Source organism: Sturnus vulgaris, chromosome 7 (assembly GCF_052056855.1).
Source record: "Sturnus vulgaris isolate bStuVul1 chromosome 7, bStuVul1.hap1, whole genome shotgun sequence".
Classification (NCBI taxonomy): Eukaryota; Metazoa; Chordata; class Aves; order Passeriformes; family Sturnidae; genus Sturnus; species Sturnus vulgaris.
The window spans coordinates 5,583,473-5,607,256 of NC_142249.1; the positions used below are offsets into that span (position 1 = coordinate 5,583,473).

General features: G+C 40.6%; 1 protein-coding gene across 1 annotated transcript in view; it reads right to left on the reverse strand.

Annotated features, from left to right (window-relative positions):
* Positions 1-23,784, reverse strand: part of UBE2F (ubiquitin conjugating enzyme E2 F (putative)) — a 52,250-nt gene that overhangs the window by 14,350 nt on the left and 14,116 nt on the right. The window contains exons 5-9 of the mRNA XM_014881998.2: positions 21,297-21,364; positions 17,834-17,904; positions 13,982-14,039; positions 5,690-5,722; positions 3,690-3,752 (exon numbers count right to left, since the gene is read on the reverse strand). Of these exons, the coding sequence (XP_014737484.1) occupies positions 3,690-3,752; positions 5,690-5,722; positions 13,982-14,039; positions 17,834-17,904; positions 21,297-21,364 (293 nt within the window). The remainder of the gene's footprint in view (positions 1-3,689; positions 3,753-5,689; positions 5,723-13,981; positions 14,040-17,833; positions 17,905-21,296; positions 21,365-23,784) is intronic.

Here is a 23,784-nt window from a genome sequence, read left to right on the forward strand (position 1 = left end):
CTTTCCAAGGAGGATGCAAATAAAATCAGGGCTCACTGAATTAAGTAAAAAACGTGTTTGAAGTGGATCCTTGGCAAACACACATCTATTCCCATTAGATTTCTCAGCTCTGGCACTTCAGAGCTGCAAACAAATATGGTAGGCTGGATTTTCACAAGGAGGAAGAATTCCCTGGCAAGTACAATCTGCCTTAGTCTTTCACAAGGACACAGAACAAAGCTCTGAGTGCTGACAGATGGAAAGATTGTGCAGGAAAACAACACAGGGAGATACAACTCAGCTTCTCCTACTACTGAAACAACTGCAGAGCACACAGATGCAAAAGCAAATGAGTGTTTGCTAAGCTGCAGGATGACAAAAGTTTGTTTGAATTGCACCAAATACAAGGTAAATATAATCCAAATAAACACAGCATTAGAGTTCTTGACATAGCAGGCCTAGGTGAGAAAGAAATCTAAGCAGTACTTGGAAAAACATTTCTACTTGAAGCCACATGAAGCATGCAATGAATAAATCTTCTGCTGTGTGCTGTACAAATGGCTGTGAAATGTTCTTTTGGCAGAATCAAACACCACCAGGAAATGTAAAAGCAATGTCCTGAAGCAGCTCCCAAAGCAGCCATGACAGATGGACATACAGAAAGTATTTCCTGGACTTCAGCTAACAAACCCCAGCCACACAGCACCTCTGCATGAGGAACACACACCTCCTGAAGCACTAAGCTCACTTGGTTTTCCACTGCCAAGCTCTCTCTTGCTTCACTGTTCAGCAGATCAGTAAAGCTTTAAGTGTTTGCTGTATAAAAACCAGCAAATCCTCCAATTTTTAGCTCACATCATTTTTAAGTGAGTAGTCATTAAAACTTAAACACTTGCTCATTGCTTTAGGATCCATGGAATTGAGCTGATAGACAATTAATGGCTCTGGGTATCCATAACTACTGACACACTGACTTCTGTGCTACATGCAGAGTCCTCCAAGCTCATTCATTAGTAAGAGCTGCTTTAAATTCAGCAAGAAAATTCCCATCACCAAACTGCTGAGATTGTACCAGTGTGAGAAGACCATGTTGGGCAACTCCTTGCTTAGTTTACAGGAGACATCGATCATCTTTTTATTCTGATTTATTGAGTTCTACACCAAGAGAGGATGCTGCAGAGCAATGTGGGCACCAGGGATGTCCAGCATTTGGGAAAACAGATGTTGATCACTGCCCAAATTTGTTGTAAAGCCTGCCAAGCAAGATGTGTGGGGGAGAAGTGTAGAATGAGTAAAGCTGCATAAACAAACATATTTCTTTTTAAAAATAATTTGCAAAAGTGATTTGATGCTCACTGGCAGAAGGAAGCTGAAAAACAGCAAGTTCAGTAACTGACAGCTCCTTCCTGGAACTGAAGGAAGTTCCTGGAGGGCTGGAAGCTGAAGCTGCACTAACACACATCTCAGGTAAGACAGCTTAACAAACCAATCAATTTCTAGAACTTGAGCTCTGAATTTGACATCTTAGAACAAGGCTATTTCTCCAAAAGCTACAGTTACATGCTCAGTCATACACCAAAGATTTAATGCAAAAATGGAGAGGTGCCTTACAGAGGAAGGGATCCTAACTGCCCCTTCCAGCCTGATCTAACACAAACATTCCCAGCACAGAATCAGCAAGAAGGATTTGCTATCTCTGACGTGAATTTTTCCAGCATCTGCAAGGCAGGAGTCATTTGTGATGACCAAACCCCAGCCTCAGCTCTCAAAAACCACAGGCAAGGCCTGGGATTAGCTGCTACCCTCTCAGGCAGCCAGGCTCAGCCTGGAATGTCAGCAGAGGAATGGCAGGATTTCAAAAAGGGACATCAGTGAAATTGTGAGTCACCTCCCCTGGGAGAAGCACAGAGACAGGCTGAGGTGCAGTGCTTTGGCTGCTCCACACCACACCCTGGCAGGATCTGCTGCACACAGATGTTTGTGTACAGAAGGATTTGCACATCTGTTCATACAGATACTGTACATGCAAGAATATACTACATAGACACTATTTGTATAATTGTGTTACACGTGTAAACAAATTAATTAGCATTCCCATATGAATCCTATTGGCATTGCAAGTATTTCTTAAAAGCCAGGATGGGACCACAGCAGTGTGACTCCACAACAAAGTATTTATGTAAAATATGACAGCTCTGCCACGGGGAAGCAAAAAAAAAAAAAATTCAGGCTGCAACTGCAGCTTTTTCTCTCCCTTGAATTATTTATTCTCTCCACAAAGGCAGCACTGTTTTTTTTGATGTCACCACAAAACACATTATAGAAAATCCAGCCCCACCTGGTGCTATCACTATCAATGAAAAACCTATATTAAATTCAGCTAAGCTAAAAAAAATATTAAAATGGCACAATATGAATTTTACAGATGCTTATGAGACTGCTAGGAGTTTCACAAATAAAAAATATTTTTCCCCAAAAAATTGTGATTTAGAAGACCTTCAAAAAATGCTCAATTTCCTTTTCATTTATTCAAACAACTTCCACACAATTAGTGTAGCAGCACCATTTTTGAGGGCTCATCTCTGCTTTTGAGGGAGGTGTGTCTTTTAAATCAGGCAGCACTTTCCTTTCTGTGCATTCCCAAGATTGCCAATCTCTCAATGAGGCTGAGAGGTGCAAGATAGCAATTTTAATCACCCAAGGCCAGGGGGTGCAATGGGATGGGTTTTAAGGTTCCTTCCAACCCAAACCTGGCTCTGGGATTCCATGATAAAACAAAACCCCTCTCTCTTTCAGAGGTTTGTAAACAATTTTTTCCAGGTTTGCTTTATGTTCTCATCTCAGCCCTGCAAACATGGATGAATACTAGAATAGATACAAGAGCTCATTAATCAAAAAGAGCTGGAAAGATCAACTTGCAATCCTGGCATTTCCTCTTGAAAAAATGAGATCAATTAGGTGCACTGCCTGACTGTATTTTCAATGAACTTTTCAAATCAACACTTGCTTACCTGGAAACTTCCTTCAGTCTTAAAGGTTAACTTCAACAGAAGTGTTGGAAGAGTTTAATTAGAACAAGAGGTCTTGAACATACAAAGTGTGAGTTCCATGTGCTTGAGGAATACATCTATATAGTGTAACATGATGGGATTTTGGAGATGGATACAAAGGAGAAATTGGCATTTTTGCTCGTTTATGTTCACCAGGCCATGTTCTGCTTGGCCCAGCCTATAATGAAAATTAGGATCAGTAAAAAAAAAACAAACAGAAGTTTCCACTCCAGATTTTTCCTGGCTTTATTAATATATGCAACATGGAAGAGCTGCCTTTGGAAAGAGACAGAGGAACTCTTTGCACAGGTCTTCTAAGGCAAAGGCCACTCATGTCACCATGCCAAACCAAGTCACCATCAGCTTGCTGCACACAACATGCACGACTTGAAGGGAAATCTAAGCCACAAGAAGGAAAAGATCATCTATTTTGGGGCTGTGACCACACTGTGGCCCACAATCCCAGCACACGGTGACTAACACTGCTGTGTGGGGTTTGCTTTCCCAGAGAATGCATTTCTTGTTTGAATAACTGGCTGCTGATACAATGAGTCACTCCAGTACCTCAAGCAGCAGCTCCAGCACTGTGCCTGGGAACTGCTGAGTACAGAATGTGTGTTTGTTTAGGAACAAGCTGCCTTAAATAAACCACTGACTCACCTTGTCACGCAAATGATGCTCTGCAGCCTCAATATTCAAAGGATCGTCAAAATTCAAAAGATCCTGGAAAAAGAAACAGAGGGAACATTGAGGGGCTCCCACTCACTGCATCACAGGGAGCCCAAAAGCCCTCAAGAACAAGATAATGAAACAAAAAGCAAACTGGGCGGTGCCATTTAATCGTTGTCTTGGTGGTGTCCTCGCCAAAGGTAAATGCAAATGAGTAACTGGAAACCAAATCACAGCACCATTAAATGACCACAGCACCGGGGCATTTAAACCCTTCTGGTGTGGGCCACATACAGCTCCATCTGGAAGTGAATTTCTATTGGAAAACTAAATTTTGGAGGAACAGTCAACCTTTCAGGAGGCACAATTCCTGCTGATTTTTGTTAGAGAGCAAAGTAAACCTCCAAAAAAACTGCTGCAAAGAGTGTGGTGATAAACTAGGAGTTTCCCTAATTCCACCTCCATAGGAAAGCAATTTAATTCTCTCTGTGAAGAAGCTATGTAACCTGGAGCCTGACCCTGACAGGGAAGTTTTGGTGCTCTGGGACAAACAGGGCCTAGAGGAAAAAAGAGTGCAAACACCCTGAGAACTAAGGGCATGTGGGGTCAGGGAGTAGAAACAGCCACAACAAACCTCAGATCTCTCAGTTTACTCTCAAATATTAAGTTTGGAAGGAGAAAGGGTCTGGGGTTAAAAGCAATGGAGAAGAGGCATCATCATTAAAGATAATACTGAATGTTCTGCCTGCAGCCCAGATCTTTCCCCAGTCCAAGGTCAGCCTGTGTAAAAGTGAAATATCACTGCTCCACAATGCCAAAGGCTCCTGGCAGCCCCTGACTCATCTTCAAGCAGCAAACCTCACATTTCACCCAAATCAGGACACCAACCCACCTCATTTTTACTCCCTTTCCTAAATAAACCCCTCCATGAATCTGCCAGACCAGTGTGACCCCAGTGGCAGCTTTTCAAAGCCTAATTATTCACAAGCAGCTGGATGTGAGGGCAATCCAGGAGGGGAGCACAGCTCTTACCAGCCATGCCAAATCCCCATGAGCTCCTAGGCATGACCACCACTCTCTGCAGCTCTCTGCCCAATATTTTTATGTGCAGCTCTGCCCCTGAGGATTTTGCTTCTTTCCACTGACTTGGCATGCAACTCACTTTAGCTGGAAAGGGAAATGCTCTCCAAACTTTTACATCGATTTCCCAAAGAAGTTGTTGAAAAAACCAACCAAGACTTGGGATGCCAGGAAATCCAAGTTTCCTTCTACAGCCTGGAGTGGTTGGGGTGGTCCCTCCAGAGATGACAAATGTGGCCATCAAGTTAGTGCTGTTCTTTGCTTTCTCCTGACCCTCCCACTCAGCAGCAATGGCTGAGGAAAGGAATCCCTAAAAAAGGTAACCTGTCCCTCTCCTCCATTTTCAAGGTGCTCCTGCAATTACAGGTTCCTTGCTCTCACCACTCTTTAGAAAAAAGGGGAGGAAAGAGGACCCCTGAATGAAGTCACATAAATTATGTGACAAATCAGTTTTTTGGCAAACTCTGTGGATGGATACCAAGGCCCCTGAATAGGAATGTTAGTGTTCAAAAGAGGAATGAGACTGCAGGGCAGTCTTTAATTCCTAAATAGGATTTTTTTAAAAAAGACTAACACAAACAATTCCTTCTCAGAGCAGTATGAATTTTTATTTCCTGCAAATCAGCAGAAGGAGTTTCATACTGTGTAGAAGATCCCAGATAATCTGTTATCAAAATATTTCCTAATATTTCTAATCAAAGTAAAACCCATGTAGAAAAAGTTAGCATTTGAGTCTGGATGAGGTCCACAAACAACAGCACAAGCTGATTTCATACTCATTTAACACCCACTGAAGCCAAGGGAAATAAAGACCTAAACTTTCAGAGGCAACAGAGTTAGCATTAGGTGATGCTGAAACTAAACCAGACAGGAAAAAGAAAAGTGGATGTGCAAAATATTCCTTTACTTACAGTAAATAAAGAGTTTAACCCCCAGACAATATCCTGCAAAAAAACCAAAAAACAACACAGTTAGTTAGACATGCATTTCAGGAGTTCTGAACATGTTCACAAGCTTTCTTTTTCTATTAATCCATTAAATAACTGGAAAAAAAATCTACATTATGAGTTATGTTTCACTAATTTTAATCAAAGTGCTGAAAAAGCTTTCCCATTTCATGGCTACTTGATATTCAGAAGTCAGCAGAAACCAAACACTGCATATTCAAACAGGAGGTCAGATCTTTCTGTGTGTATTCCTGTTGCTCCTCCATTCAAAGAGAGCAGTGATACTTTAGGATATGCCACCAAGTGAAAACTGCACTGCTTAAAGGGTGGGTAATGAAAGTTAATTCAGCAATCTACTCTTAAAATTAAAAAGGGGCCAAACAAATGCTTGAAACTGTCAAAATATCAGAGAGAAGAGCTGTAGTAGGAGTAGAGAAATACTATTCTTACATAAGCATATGTCTCAAGTCATTCCACAGCTAAAATGCATCCTTTACAAGATACAGCCTCAGAGTAAAAAACTTCCTATGCACAGCAAAGAACTGCAATAAATAAATGTCTTTGAGCTTGTTTCCTGTTCTGGACCCTGTGCTGAGAGTGTGGACCACAGAAATCCATATCCCTTAAGGACACTGTCCAATTATGCCCTAATGAACAAGACACGATGTCAGCATTACGCAGCCAACAGCCTCTCACCATCCAATTTCCCTTTGATCTTACACAAACAACCCACTCAGTTTATCTGCTTTTAAAACATCCATCTGCCCTGGCACTGTCAGCATTTCCAGCCTCAGCACCTCCTCAAACCTGGCAAAGACAGCAATTTTCAAACGTGCTCACCACCTTCAGATACATCAATTGCACAAAAGGGGTGACCCAGACATTTAATTACAGTTATTTGTAAATTTTAAGGCTCTAGTGCTGAGCAGTCATCCTTACTCCCAAACAACAATTCTGTCAGTTCCCTGGCAAGCAGGAGAAAATGAATTGTTGCAAAAAACAGATGGAAATCATTGTTTTACAGTTTATTGAAGTTTCTGTGCTTGTTCAACAGCTGGCACAGAAACCAAAGGTCAGCAGAGCATGGTATTAAGAAAAGCTGTATTAATCCTAAGGATAAATTATTAGTCCAATGCAGTGATGTGCCAAAGTCACAGAATTAAGGAAGATTTATTGGCGTGGAGAGCCTGGAGAGTAGCAAAAGGCAGAAGTCTCAATTTCCACTTGATTCTCCCACATCCAGGCATCAGCAGCTCTGGGCAACCCCTCTGCCCCAGTAGATGCTCTGCCCCCAAAGGTCAGGAGCCCATTTCACTGCTGCCCTCCAAGGCTGTCTTGTCCTTCAGGGAGGCAGAGATGCAGGAAAAAACAACATTTTTAGAAGTTGCCTTCTACCTACAGCATGAAACAGCAGGCTGCAGTTGCAGAATGTGATGCACAATCACAACACTGAGCATTCAAACCACCCCGAAGACGTGCAAGGTCATGTGAGTACTCTGGGGTCTGGCCATTTCCAAATCCTACATGCCAAACCTGCATTCCCAGGGTTACAAACTGCCCACAGCTGCTCAAGTACCAGCATGGCTAAAAAAGAACAAACCAGGAGCAAGTCAGTGCCTTGTAAAATCCTCAAGAGCTCATTTTCTCCTTACACTGAGCTGTGCTGAAGCCCCTGGCCTGCCAGAAGCTCCCCAGACACCAGCAGAGCTCTCTCCTGACAGAACAGTACAAGCTCCCATACTTCACACAAGTAAATGCTGCAGCTCAAAAAGGAGATGTGATGTCATATTTTCCCATTATATCATCAATTACTCCAAAATTCTCATGTGCTGAACCCTGATTTTAATGCTTTGGGGTGCTTGACTCATTCAGGTTTTATTAAAAAACAAAAAGAACCAACAAAAACCTTTCTACAGTCACAAGTTGTCAGAATGCTGTACATCTCCCACTGCCATTCTAGACAGCAAAAAGCATAACAGGATTATTATTATTATTATTACTGAATAATTTGCCTGTGGAAGTCTTAATACCATTTTTGATGTTTCCATCTATTCAAGTTCGATGATTCGCTGGATTCATTTTATACTCTTGCATTGCTCCATAAAAAATAATGTTAAATTACTACCAGAGGGCAATTATTTTTTGTAATGAGCTCGAGGCTAGCCTGGATTTAAATCTAGGATATTGCAAAAGGGAAGTGGGATGGAACAGATGAGCAAAAGTGAGGCAAGTATTTGGTATTTGAAAAACTCAACATTGTTGAATTGCAGAAATAATCACTCAGCATTACTGACTGCAGCAGAGCTGCTGGCTGCATGCAGATAAGCACTGGCCTGGATGTTTGCTTTGGGGTTTTCCTGAGCAACTAAAAGGATGTGCATGCCACTGAAGAGCTTGTGAGATTTAACAGCTCAAAAACTTCTCCTTCGCTGTAATAAAGCTTCTGCTTTTCTACCAAACCTGCTTTTTGTACCTGCAGCCAGGGCTGCCAAATTCCCTGAGCTGCTGCATCTGGCTCCAGCTGTGAGCAGGCTCTTTCTTCCCTGTTTGGTTTCCCATCAGCTGAGATGTCTCCTGTGGCTCAGATGCCTTTGGCAGTCTCCAAGGCAGGTCTTGCATATGCAAGTGGGTTTAATTCACTAGTTCACAGGAGGCAGTGATGGTGGTTGAAATCAACAACTGGGGTTCCCAAGCACAGCAGTAGCTGGCTAAATCCACACTGGGTAAGGGGATCAGGGAATAATGAGGGAAGCAAACTCTGCTCCATGGCACTGCCACCATTCTGGGCTGGAGCACAGGGAAGTCAACACAGGCAAGTCAGAAGATCAATAGACTGTTGTAAACACTCCTTTATAATTGTCCCTTTTCATTCTGGACTATTTTTGTGCTGCATCTGAGTGAAAAGTTACACTAAATCCCTGCCCACAGATTTATTTACGGCATGCCAAACGAGGAGAAAAAACCTGCTGCTGCTGCAGTGTCTGAAGTTCAAGAGCAGCGACTCAAAACCCTGAATGCAGCTTTTGAAACAGCCTCTCCTGAGGCCAGGAAGTCTCAAAGCTTTGCATTTCTACGAGGTCCTAACTCACTCACTGATCTTGCCAAGTGACAGTTCTCAGAAGCACTTGACAAAAGCAATGCCACTGAAACCATGCCACAGACGAGGGTTTCAGAAACACAACCACAGGCACTTCTGGAGAGAGAGCAAGCACAGAAATTGCAAATTAAGATTTTCCTTTTACAGGCAAAGTATATTTAATACATGAATTTAAGAGAGCAAACCAGACAAAAGCACCTAACAAACTTCCAATCAAAGAAATTCGCTTAAGAGATCTAAGAAGCATTTCTGATCTAACAGACTGACCAAATCAAAGCTCCTTGCTAAACAATTTTTATAAACAAGCAATTTAACCCAGTCAGATGAACAAGAGGAGCAGCAGTCATTTACACAAGCACGTGTCTGAAGCTAATTTTTAAAATTTGTTTTAAAAAGGACTGGAAATGCCACTGCAAAGCTCAGCTTGCTCTAGTCCAGGCCATTCATAGCCAAGTCCTGGGGCAGCTCTCTGCTGTTTTGTCTGCCCATACATCACTCAAGGTGTTTTTCCTCTTCCCTTCCCCTTCTTCCACCATCTCTTCAAAACAATCCCAGCTCCTTCCTCTCTTCACTGCACCAAGCACACCTCATCCCACCCCACCAAATTTATCACTGCTCCTGGGGATCAAAAAAAGCTGTTTTCTTTCCACAGACATAGGCACCTTTTAGCTTAGGAAAAAACGTCTTTCCTCCTAAACTGTCATCTCCGAAATAAATTTCCCCTCCTGCTCCTCTCTAATCTTGCAGAAGTTGAAGAACATCGTTTCCACCTAGACAAAGGTGAGAAAGTGAATGCCACTTTTTTTTAGGCACCCCAGTTGTCATGTGCCTGCCATCCCTGTCCCTGCTTCCCACCCGAACACAAGAGCAGCTTCCTCCAGGGCTTTGGGTAACTTAAAAGGCATGAACTGCTCCAGTTAGCAAACACAAAACCAGGAGGAAGGCTGCAAAAACCATTTCTTTTGTACTTAAATATTGGAGGGGAAAGAAACCAGGAACAATTCCAGCCTGTTCCTCTCCCAGATCAAGCCAGCTGTGAAGTGCCAAGTATGCAGGAGCACTCCTCTCAAATCGATCACTTTGTCACTGACTCCTTGACATTCCTCCCTGGGGTTACTGCAGGACAAGGGGATAATTTAGTGGAAGTTATTCCCTGGGGAATTCTCTGATAGATTCTTAATGAACTACACCACAGTGATTACAACAACGAAGCCATCACCCTCTGGAGATCAGTCTGCTCAGTGCATTAAAGCTGACTCAAATTGAATATTCAGAAATCAACAGTTTGGGGAGAACAAGCATGGTTTAATTACATTTACTGAGGTATCTCAGCTCTCCTGACTCACATGCTTAGAATAACAGCTACTGTACCTAAACCAAAGATTTGGCTCTGCCAGGGGACATTAAAGAGAGAAAATTTAAATTCTGCAAATCTTTTCTGAAGCAAAGGCTATGAGTTATATATTTTCACCAGCCTGCCCATGTATGGAGGGGTGTCTTGGCTTGAAATAAATCACTTCTTATTAAAATGATAAAGCCATTTTATAATAAAGTCAAAATACAACACAATATATCCCCGGAAAAGTATTTCCTGAAGCTTATTTTAACAAAAAACTCAACGTCAGATCTACACAAAAGATTGTCTTCAGTGCTTTATAGCTTCTCTTTCTAAATACTGGGCCTGAAGTTTTTTTCTGAGGCTTATTCAATTTTTACAAGTGAAGAAGACACATAAAAAGATCCGTTCCAAAACAGAATTTGAATAAATCAACAGCTGTACAATGTTACCATAATGCTATGAAAAACTGCCTGAGCAACAAGAATTAATGTGAGATAAAGCATACAGGTTTCTTTTTCCCCCTCATCCTGAAGACACTGACAGTTATTAAAGCACTCCTCTACACTAATTGCAGATGATTTGACAGCAGACCATCTCTTTTCTTTAAGATGATGGGTGAAAGTTTTGTACTTTCCAAACTCCTCGGGCTGATAATTAAACACTGAGGTAAACTGGAAAAATTAAGTCACGACCCTCTGATTGATTTCTCCAAGAGATGAGTTTGACATTTGGATGATCCCAAATGAAGTCATTCCACTGCCTGACAACAAGGGCAGAACCAGTGAGCCACACAGGACAAACTGCCATTTAGTATTAAAACACTAATTCAATGAGCAAAGCTCTTAAAGATCAACTCCAAGTAGCAATAGTTTACTGGAAATGAGTCTTAATTCCTTTTAGATCAGGTAATCTAATAGCACAGACAGATATTTATTAACCTAGGATCTGGAGTTATGGCAGAGAAATTCCTGAAAGAACAGTGGTTTCCTGTAGGTGGGCATGAAAAGCTGTTTGCAGATCTGGAGTTTAAGAGTACCTGGATGTTTGCCACTCCTGCTCCTGTCTCTCCTGCCAGCAGTAACACAAAAATGACAAAACCTAGCACTTCAAACCATCTCAGTGAAAACCTGACATGGACACACACCTAACAAACATGGAAACCCTCCAGAAAACAGCCCAGCCATCTCTTATCACAACACAGCTACAAAAAGAAGGAAAGGGGTGAATACTCCCTGTGAACATCCACTGCACATTTTCAAACACTGGTTTTAATGTTCACATGCTCCAGAGTTGCCCAAGTGTGCTTTGATTATTTTTCAAGTCTATCAATCAGCCACTGATTTATGAACCAATTTTCATAAAATTTCAGAGTTGCAGTTAGAGGTAACTGCAGGAGGAGCCTGATTCTTAGAACCAATCAGGCATTTAAAATTCAGGTCTTAAAAATCAATCACCTGAGATGCTTTTACAGCAAAATGAAAACAAGCATTTAGGACAAAGCTGAGGATTATTAAGGAGAACTAACTCAGCTAGGCAGGTGATAATCCTGGCAAATAAGGGACATGCTGAGGACTAAGAGGAGCTGCTAAAGCACTTTGGAGTCTGAAATTGAAATTACTGAAGGGTACAAAACAGTAGCAGAGTAACAGCAACAGTGTGAAGTCATATGAGGTATTTAAAAGCTGGTATTTCCAGTGACATTAAAAAAAAAAAAAATCTGAGAAACTTTCATTTTGACCATCACACCTAAAAAACAGGTGAAAATCAAGTTCAGACACTGAGCAAGGCCCAGAGTAACTGCAGCAGTCTCCAGCTTTGTGAACAAGCTGTTTGAGAGAGGAAAATATACAATAAAATGATGCAGAACGTGACAGAATGGAGACTGAAAGGTAAATAAGCTCCTGTTGCCAACTAAAAATCCACAATCAAACCACCTCCAGAAATTATGTAAAGGTCTGGGCTTCTAGAGTGTTTCCATGAATAAAAAAAAAAAGTGATTAAAAAAGTGTATATATAGCCAGGCTGGCATGTTTAATGTTTTAAACCTGTTTCAGGGTAAGAGCTCAACTCTGCTCAGAACCTGATTTTAAAAAGCATCTAAGGCAGGAATTCAGAAATAGCACATTTTTAGTGCCTTCACTCATACACAGGCTGCTCTTCACAGTGGCCCATGGAAACGTGTTTCCAAGCACAAAGAAGGGGAAAAAGAGAAAGCTCAACACTTGGTAACCTGAAGAGAATTCAATCATGGATGAGATAATACCAAGAGTGAAAAAATGCTGGGAAACAAAACTGAGTTAGATCTTCCCTCCCTTAAGAATCCTCCACACTGTTAAAAATATATTTTATCAGTTTTTACAGACAATTTAGCAAATTTTCAGTTTTATTTCAGAAAATTTATTCATGTTTCTACCCATTTGATACTAAAAAGAAAAAAAAAGAATTAAAAAGTCCCAGCAGTTTATTTTGAAGGATTTTTTTTCACATAAGAACTCTGCTGCCACCACAAGGATTCCAAAATGAGACACAATCAAAAACGTGACCTTCTAAAGGGTTAAGCACACAAGCTGCAGCTGCATTCAGTATGGTTTGTGCATGAGGCTGCTGTGTGTATTCTCTATTTGAATGGCTTTTCTAAGAGTTTTTGTGGCAGAAGGACATGCCCACTCTCAATTTCATTCTTTAGGAGTAGCTCAGAGTGCTTTATTGGGCAGATCTGGGTGTTACTCCTCCAGAAAACCAGGCTGACTTCATATTATTGATGAATGAAATAGTGACTTTCAAGTCCCTAACAGAATTACTGCCCACAGTGCTTCTCTGCAAATTCTCACTGCTCCCCTTGTGGTGATGAAAAGCTGTAAAAAGTCAACTCACAACTGTGGTGTTTCAATGTTAAAAAATTTTAAAATCCAAGTAGGACATCTGATTTGATTTTTTTCTTTCTGAAGTTCAGCTACTACTTCATTTTCTCTTGCTGAATCTTTCATTCCCACAATCACAGAAAAAGCTCCTGTCTGTGGGGTTCCTTGTGCACTTGTACTGATTTTTTAATGGCTAAAGCTTAAAACTTATAGCCTAAAAATTTTCTCTGAATAAAAATACAGGAACAGAACTAGTTAAATTACTCAGTGCCTTGATTTAACATGAGATAAAAACAGAAGCACAAAGGGCAGAATAAAATCATATCAACTGATGAAAAAATAACAGGGAAAGACTGCTTTAAGAATATCCACAAAATAACACACTCATTTTATTTCCAGAAAGCCACATGCTCACCTCAGAAGAGATTTTACAGATGAAGAAAGTCACAGGTCTCATTCACAGTGTCAAAAAGTAAACCAAGTATCAGATAAAGGTCACTTTCAATTTGGATTTTGAAAGAAACAAACACCTGATGCACACTCTTTATCCACCTAATGTTGTTAAAGATCTGGGAGAAACAATTCTGGCAGCATTCCTGGGAATAGCACCAGGCTCTGCAGTGATTTTGTCAGGACTGTCAATCCCATGGAAATGGCCAGGGTTATGGACTGCCCTTGGGTGAAAAGCAGCACACCTTACACAGTGTGGCTTCTGAGTCACCTCCAAAACTTTTTAGCACAGCAGCCCTCGTGCAGCCACACCAAAGCCACCAACATTTCCACAAGCAGCACTGTACCTGTTCCACTGCTGCCACCAACATTTGCTGGAAGACAAAAACCTCACCTCAAAAACCCTGCTCTTGAGCAAACCACGTCAGCTGTTTCTTTCCAAGGCCAGGTAAAAAAAGATTTTGACAGATGTATCTAGTTTGATGGACACATCCAAAAGGAAACAGTACCTTTAAGGTTCTGGTTGGGGCCCAGCCAGTGCCATCAATTGAGTGCTCTCTCAATAAACTGGAAAAAAAGCAAAAAACAACACACACATATTATACAGAGCCATTTCTGGTTAAACTGCCTTTGTCAGAAACCTTCTCAGAAAACATAAGGAAGTAATTGCAAGATAAGATCTAATTCTTACACTATTTATATTCAGGTAATGGAATTTTAATCCCCAGGAGTTGGATGTCTGCCTAAAATTACCTTCTACACAGTGTCATTACAGAACTCCCCATCTGAGCTCAACCTCTGTCAAAACACCTGAATTATTTTCCTCCAGCAGCACAAGTGTGACAGGCTCAATACTGAACCCTCTTTTTATTCCCTGATGCATTTTAGAACATGTTAATGTCTGGTGAAGAGACAGCCTTGCAGGATTGACCCATCTCTCATCAAAACTGGCACAAACCAATCCAAAAAAAAGGTGTTTTGGGGAGAGATATCTAATTAGCAAAGAGAGGATCATCATCATTCTGTGAAAGGATTTCAGCTTCCTACAGGTAAAGATAAAAAAGTGAAAGAGTTTTAATCTATCTGCTGTGGAGGAAAAACTTCCTTTTAAAATATAACTTGAATTCTAACATGAATATTAACATGTAAAATACAGAATTTCCTATATGCACACACCCATATAGAAATTCTATATGACCAGTATATTGTGGTCCATGTTAAGCCCAGTGAAGCTGCTGACCTATTTGCAAGTAGAAACCATTGAGGTGTTCAGGCACTTCTGGACCTTTCACATCCAAACCTCAGCAGTTACAAGAAGGAGATACATTGGAGATCAGAGCACAATTGAGAAATAAGCTCAGGAAGTCTTGCTCAGAAAAGTAATAATCTGAATGAAAAAAAATCTCAAGAACTCCTTGAGGCATCATTTCACCATAATACCTTAAGGTGTAATCCACAAAGAATAATCTAAAACTCACAACTCACACAGCAAAGCATAAAAATTCACCAGCAGCAGCAGCTTCTATACTGAAATAAGAGGGTTAAAGTGAAATATCTTAAACTCTTAGGTTTTAGCATTTCCAGGCTGACGCATATGAAGTAATTTTTAAATTACAGTGGCTGACTAGACCATACAGATTATGTAGTTATTTAATGAACATGGCAAGTTCATAGCCAAGGGAATTCAATCCTTGTTCAGTGCAGAGATCCCAGGAACAGGATGATCAACCTGGACAAGCCCATTCCACCTTAACTGTGCTGCTCATCTCATTTCTGTGCCTTTAAAAAGATAAAATCTGCCATTACCACTCGTGCAACGTTAAAAGCAGCATCTTGTGGCTGCAGTTTGTGCCCATGTGACAAAAGAAAAGAAGCTTGCTTTTGGTCTGTTCCTTATTAAATTGTGTGGCAGTGCTTCCTTTTGCCTCTCCATGCACCTCACTGCCAAATTCCAGGCAAGGAGGAAGTTAACACACCAAATCAAATTATAAAAGTATTCAGTGACAGAGCACCTGAGCATGAGCTAAGCCTCAAGAACAGCCCTGCAGCTTCCCAAGGCCTCAGAGCTCTCCTGGCACATCTCCAGCTGGGGACACCACAGCCAGGATTGAGGAGACACTTGTACCTCTCAGAGCACTCTGGAAAGCAGTGAAGTCACAGAATTGTCCCTTCAGCTTAATACTCCTCATTTGATAGAATTTGTTTCTAGAGCAGCACCCTCTTTCTTCTCCAGACTGGGAATGATCATTAATGGGTCTTTTCCCAGACCTCCCAGCCTATGATTACAAATCCTTCTATCTGGGTTCCTATGGGCACACTGCAAAATCGCTGCTTTTGAACTTTTTAGCATTCAAAACAGCCACTGATGTGACCAATCAGCTGCCCAGCTTTCATTTCAACAAATACCTTCTCATTCTGGGAGTAATTCCTGCATGGAAGAAAGCTGTGAGGAATTTTTTCTTTTTAAATACACACAATCCTAAAGAGATCTTTCAAAAGGATCTTTCAAAAAACACCTACTGAAAGGGGAACTGCATGACTCCAGTAAATGTAAAACCTTCTGAATCTGCAGCTGAAGTCAATACAATATACTGCAAGGGGGAGATCAGTCCTGGAGGAATCTCCATGTTTTCTATCCCCATGTGCAGTGGAGGTGATATCCAAACCTAATTAGTATCTGTCATTAATAATGTGGTCCAGGGTAACTGCAGTCCATAAAAACATCACTTTTCCTACCCAGAACTGTTAAACCTGACCACAAGTTTAACCATGTAGAATGTTTTAATCCAGACTGTCAAACAGAATGAGGTGTGTGGGGGAAAAGCACTGATGAAGGTGTTTTTTCTGCTTTTAAAAATAACTGAAGCTATTTTAATGCAAAGACTCTCATGTAAGTTGATTGCAGATACTATACATAGAATGCATTTTCTAACAGGCATAAAGCAATTAAGTTATTTTAGTTTTTTCATCCAATGCCAGACATTTCCAAGGTTTGATATCTTAAGGTATCTGACAATCCAAACTGTTTGAGTGTGGATGTTGAACAAATGCCTTCACTTCATTAGAATTATGATGCTCCAAACACCACATTTATCTCTTGTAATTCAAACCATTTCAAGAGATGGAAAAGTTGTGGCTGCCCCTAGATCCCTGGAAGTGCTCCAGGCCAGGCTGAATGGATCTTGGAGCAACCTGGGATAGTGGAAGGTGTCCCTGCCCAAGGCAGGGGGTGGAATGGGATGAGCTTTAATGTCCCTTCCAAGCCCAACCACCCTGGGATTTAATGAATGTGAGGCTTTAGTGAAGATCAGAAGATGCTGTGCTCTAGCTGGAGCTTCAGCTCTGGTTTGGTGGCTGGGATTTGTTGTCCCCTGGTTCAAACAGCTCACTTGTTCATTCCTTCACTTGCACTCAGAACACCTAAGCCTTCTTAAGGCTGATGAGCTTGACCTGCCTAGGAAGGGCAATAAAAAAAACTTCATTTTCACCAGGACCTTCAACACAGCATAGAAATGATTCTTCCATCTAGAGGAAAAATCCAGCTTCTCTTTAAGCACTGATTTACTATACACATGGTGCCAACCATGCTGGATTTTCAGAACAGCTTTCAACCTCACAGGCTTTGCTTCTGCTTCATCTGCTTTTTCTTGTGTGTGCCATTAACTTGAAAAATGACAGGCAAGCTTCTCACTTCTGTTTGGTTTCTGGCCAATTTCACCATCAGGTATCGAGGATGAAATTGTGAAGTTTCACAGATTCATTTGCAAGAGGAAACATTTACAATCAAGGAAAACCACTCAGCAACAGAAGCCTCTCACTCTGGCAAAGTAAAGCTTTCAGGTTTCATATCCTGACTTCTCCTGACCCCAACCCTGCTTTGTTGTAACTGGCACGTGTCTTCTTAGCAGATATTAAATGTTATAATTAGCAAATGGCAAAGAAAGAATAATTACTGTCCAAGTTTAAGGAACACTTTTTCCCTTCCTTTTTGAAATATAAAGGATTTTCAAGCTCTTAACACGCTTGGGAATTAAAGTAAAGCCTCAAAGCCTCCCTCAGGGCCTGAAGATGTTTCAGTTATGAGGGAGGGAAGAAAAAAAAACTCAGCTACATTTTGTTTAGGCTGGAGTTTACATTTTTACCCCAAGTAGAACAAAAATACTAAGTCTGAACTTGAAAACTCAGATTCTACATGGTCCCTACTGCACAGCAAGAATGAGACTTTCAAAAGATTTTTATGCTCCTAAAAGTTCCATGAAGAATCAGCAGAAAAAAATACTGTCAACCACAGTTGCATTCAGTATTTTATCAAACAGAGCAACCTCCAAGGTTAAAAATCTCCAACAGAATGTTGTTCCTACCTTAGGCAGATTTCTCCTGTCTCTGTAATGTTTGGGTGCCAGATTCTTGTCAAACATTTTACCTTTGGAGGCTGCCAGGAGAGAAAACAAATCACTGTGTTATCCTTTAAGATAAAACCCTGTTATAACTCATAAAACAGAAAAAGGCAAATACATTTGATATTCAGAGCCTGGGTCTGTATGTTTAAAGCAATGATAGATAATCTACAAGAATCAAACCAGATTTCTCTGCCCTTTTAGCTTTTCTCAAGTCTTCATAAAAACCAGGCTGGTATTAGGCTTTTCCTTAGAAAAAAATAACTTTTAAGAAAGCCAAGAAAATTTACTCCTTCAGGGAAAACACTCTAAGTCATTCAGTCTCTTCATACTTAACTTACTAAGACAATAATTTAAACCAAAAAACTTCACTGAGGCTTGTCCAAATCAGGGATTTGCTAAAGAACAGCAGAGGATGCAAAGATAACAAGTTCACCAAAGAAATAACTTCTTTTAAATACACACCCTCCTGTGCCCAACTGAACAGGAATGCATCAAAGCTAAATTTTAGACACTAAAATGAAAAGCCACAGGTAAGATCACCAAATTTCTGAATTTCATAGCGGGGTTCTGAAATACAGATTTTTAAAGTGTAGTCTCCTTTGCTCTAATTTCGTGAAGTAAATAAAGAGTGGGACATAAAAATTTCAGTAGCTTAGCAACAGCACGTTGTGCCATCCCTGTGCTCTCCCCATTAGGACTTGCAGCTTTCAATCAGGCAGATTATTTGTGATAGGAAGTGTCCTGGAATCCATCAGCACACAGCAGCACCTTGCAGGACTTTAATTAAATCACACATTATAAAATGTGGAGCCATTTCCCTCCACCTTTTCCAGTGATGTCTTCAATCCAGAGGCAAAACAGCTCAAAGAGCTGTATTTGCATGACAGCATCATGTGTTTTGTCACATTTTGTTCCTAACTTCCCAATCAGCTTTTTAAGAATTTTTTTAAGGTAAGAAAATATGAATGACACTAAGATATGTGAGATAAAGAAATGTTCACCACAACAAATTTGGGATTGATAATGCAGATTTTGCCTTTCCTCCATTTCTGTGCAATAACTCAAGGGACATCAGTCATGGCATTATTGAAAATTAAGTAGCTCAAAGAAAACAGTCTCAAACTTTTTGACCTCCAAAACATCTCAGAAGTTTTCTAAAAGCACAAGCTTTTAATTAGCTACACTTTTACATTGTTTGGAAAGATATTGTCTAGTTCTCAGGCAAGGGAAAGCAGCAGAATTTATTCCATGCCATTAGATCAAGACAAAAGAATAAATTTCTACCATATGTACCTTCAAACAGGAAATGTATTGATGAGTCAAAAAAAAGCTTTATAGAAACTCTTTTAAAAAAATCCCCGAATCCTCACAGTGAATTAACTGGTGTTTCATTTTTTGTACTGTGAAAACAAAAGAATTCCTTTATCCTTTCAAAGTGATTTTCATTGCTAAAAGTTAGAAAAACCCACTCCTGACAATAACACAAAGGTTTTTCTCTCTCTCCTTTTTCCCTTTTAGACAGACAGGACAACTGCAGCACAAACATAAAATTTTATTTTCAGACAAAACTTTTCCTTGCAACTTGTTCCAAGTCATTTCTGAACACTCCCCAGACCAACAAATCCAGATATTTCCTCAGGATGATGTTTCACTTGAACACTTGTGACACTCTGCACAACAAAGCTCCCAAAATCCATTTCCTTCCTTGCTCAAGCTCCTTGCCTTCACCCTCAGCTGCACAGGTAGATCCAGCCTCAGCAGTGACCACATTCACTTCCTTCTCCATTTCCAAGCAGCCACTTCCCTCATTTAAAATTAGCAGTTCCAGGTCTTGATAAATTAGCACTTTATGAGGACAGGTGTACCAACAGATCTTGTAATTTTATTTTAAATTATGGATTAATTGTATCTTTAATTTGATCATTTTGATGTAGCTCTAACTCTTCACTAGTGAAGGAATTTACCTAGAGAAGTAATGTGGCTCCTAAGAGAAATCTGGAATCAATGTTAAATTTGAAATGTCTTCTCCAGAAAGCAGCTAGTCCCAAAGCAACTGCAACTACAACTCTACCCTGCAACTGCAACCCCAGCTCTTCTCTTCACAGTTTGTAAAAAACATAATTCCCCCAGGAAGCCCTAATGGGGACAGGGGTTCCTGGGGGTGAACTGCATTCCAGCCCTGAGATATTTCTTGCCACTTTCCACCAAGAACTTCCCAAGACTGGCTGAACCTGAACACTACACAGAGCAAAGCACTGAGTGGTTTGGCTGCTGGCCACAATACAAAATCTTCCAGGTTTCTCCTCTTTATTTATTTTATGCTCCTCCACTCCATCACAATTCCACATATGCACTCCTTTTGCCAGTGCAGAGGTGTGATATCCCAACCTGTGAGCTGAGAGAGCCCTGGCAGGTCTGCAGAGCTGTCCTGAAAAGAGGCAACGCTTGTTTCAGTCCCATTCTGCCTGGCAGGAAACAAACCACAGCCTCAGCATAATTCCCTCAATATTGGGGAACACATATTTGCATTAATAGCCTGACCACAATCCAACATTCCACCTCCTGCATTTTTCCAAACTTTTTATTTTTGTATTGGATGAGAGGTACTCAAATTTAAAAATATTTCATTAACATTTGCTGTAGATTTTCCTGCCAGTGCTGAGCAGGGAACCTTAACAAACCAGAAGCTTTTTTATTATAGGAATTGAGAATCAAAATCTCAGATCAAAACTGAACTTCAGCTCTCCTGTTAACACACAGAAAACACTTTCCTGCAGCAGTGCTGGTTAGGTGAACAACTGGAATACAAAAATCAAAGGAAATAAAATGACTACACAAAAGTCAGTAAGGGTGACCTCTGTCATAGAATGAAATTCTTTGGTAAAGTTAAGGGGAACTTAAAACATCCCACAACCAAAGCCACAGACCTGCAAACACTACCTAGCTGTGACTGCAACTACCACACACAGATAATGCTGAATTCAGCCTCAGCACAGCTGAACAGGAACCAAAGATCTTCCCTGAAACTCTTCTCCAGGATCCTCCCCACACATGCTTCAGCCTCTCTGAAAGAACTCTCAACTACCAACAGGAAGACAACAGAGCATAAGAATGGATGGGAAAATACAGAACTGTCAGCCTCTTCATTTTGGTTCACTTATTCTTAGATATATAACTTTTTAATAAGAAATTAAATGCAGGTCTCATGAATAATTAACAGGAGAGAGCAGAACCTCAGCCGGAAGGGAGGACACTCAGGTCAGACTCATCTGCACTTCCAAGAACTTCTGCCAGACAGTTGCAGAGACTTATTTTATTAAGAGAAAGACCCTTTCTCAGTCTCAATGCCAAGTTCCCCCTGAAGTCCTGTTACCTGCAAAGAAAATCTAAAATGACAACTATCAGACTAATGACAAATACTCACCACCATATTGTAGGCATCAGGAACTTCAGTTTCAAACTGAAACTTTCCCCCTTGGTAGTAGCCCTCATCTAGAAAAGGGAAAACAATGAAAATAGTTAAATAAGAGAAAAACACCAAGATTAAAACAACAGCACAGGATTATCACCAAATACTTAAGCTGGTTGCACTACCAGCTGCCACCTAATCCAAGAAGTGTGTGAGCATTCCTGCTGTCCCAACATTTTTACAGCAGGAATTTGAAGTCAGGGAGCCAACAGTCCCAGAAAAATCCACCATCCTGGTCACAGGAACAGGGATACCCAGCTAGAGGAACCTTGGACTGAACAGGAAGAAAATCCTGGCACATGGCAGGCAGTACCACACCAGTGACCTTTGGAAGGAGCTGGAGAAATCCTGCACTTGCTAATGTATTGCTAAATCCTGCTCCAGCACTGAGCACATCTTCCCAAATTTGTGCTGGCAGTTGTGGTGAGCAGTATGAATGATGTGTGCAAGAGCATGTACTGCAATAAGGGCAAGCAGGCTCCTTCATTGTAATTATCTTCCTGTGATGTATCTGCTAGGAAAACATGTCTGCCTCTCTGCCAGCCTCAGTCCTGAACTATTAAAATGGCTCCATTTCAGATATGACATATTAAAATATCTACTTCCATTTAACCAGGACTAATAGAATGGCATGACAGTCAATGCAACTCTTGAAATAGCTGTGCTTGGAAGCTGAAATGCCTGCAAGTGATCTGAAATTTGTCTGGCATTGCCATTACTGAAGTTTTTCATTAAAAAAGGGAAACAGGTACCCAGCCCACACTGGGGGTTTGAGACATCTGAGGGATGCTCTGGCTTAAACCACCTTGAGCACTCCAGCCCCAGTGAATGCCAGGAGGGCTGGTTAGCATTTTATTATGCAGGTTTTTATATTTCTTAAATCAACACTGCAAAGAAATGCTCTGTGAAACAATTCATAGTTTACAGAAAGACTAAGAAGAATTTTGTTATTATCTAGGTTGTTTCAAACCACAAAAAAAACCCTAGCTTGTCTACTGGAGGCCATCAAAATCCTCCTTCAGGTTGCTTGTCTCCTGATCTGCTTTTCAAATCCCTTCTCCATTCCCACTCTGATTAAATTCTGAAGTGTGCTGGATTTATTAAGCAATTTTAGGCATGTTATGCTTTACCAGAAAGTAAAGGGACATGCACTGATTCTTATAGGAAAAAAGTCAAGATAAAAGCATTTATTTTTTGTTTTTAAATATACAGAGATAAAAATCAGCAAAGCATACTGATATAATGGCTTCAGTAAAGCCATTACTGAAGAACAAGAAGTGAGTTACACTGATACTCTTTGGTAAAGTGTTCCCTGTCAAATGTGCACCACACTCAGAGTGAGACACTGATCCAGAAAGGAATCATTGGGAAAATGGTCCAATATCCCCTATGAGCTCTAAACCACATTTATCCAAGAGAACACAGACAGCTGACTGCACTTTATCCACCACCTAGCACTGTAAAACATTTTAACCAAGTGTCAGGAATTATCACATTTCCAAGTACAAAAGTTATTTTCCTTGGCTTAATTTCACTAGTTCTTTGATTTGCTGGACTTGGAGCAAAGCATGCAGCAGCTCTTCACATTGCACCCCTGCTAAAATGAAATAAATGCCTGCTGATGGATGTATCCACACATGTCTTATGTCAAAGGAAATCCTCAGGATTAATGAACACACTGCAATGGCTACCCAACAGAAACACTCAAGAACTTTCAGATCAGGTCTTCCTCCAAGACAACTCAATATTCATCACTGCCTCACACTACAACTCATTTTATTGACACCAATCACTCATCAAAAACCACACTGGGTAAGCTACTGGCTCTGCTATCAAATAAGGAAGGATATATTTACACAATTAGGACAGCAAGACATCTCCCCTCTTTTACACAATGTTTGTAAAGCAACAAAGCTATTCATTTCCAATCATTCAAACATACATTAAAAATTCTGGAGAGCCTCAGCACCCAGCTAGAAATCTTGCACTGCATTAACAAGATAACCCTTCACAATGAAGTCATCTTCCAGCATTCTCAAGTAAATAGGTTCTCAATAGGGACAGAAATTCTCAATTTTTTAGGCATAGAAAAGTGGTGGGGAAAAAAGTTCTGGCAGAATTCACAGTGAGGAAAGAGCTATAAATAAACACATCAAATGAAACAGCTTTAACACATAACTTAGGAAGTTGGCCACAGAGATTTTGTTAAAAAAGGGAGGATGTCTGAGCCACAGTTTTCCTCCTACTGCTTAAATTTATTTCTTCAAGCTGTATTAGCAGAGCAAGCATCCCTCCCACTTCAGTCTCAAGTTTCATTACCAACAATCTGCCTAATCTTAGCTTGTGTTTGTAGGGTGTTTTAATGCCTGAAAGTGCTCTGGAAAACACTTAAACAAATTATTTCCTCACTTTGGAAGAAAATGCAAAATAATTAGGGCAGGCC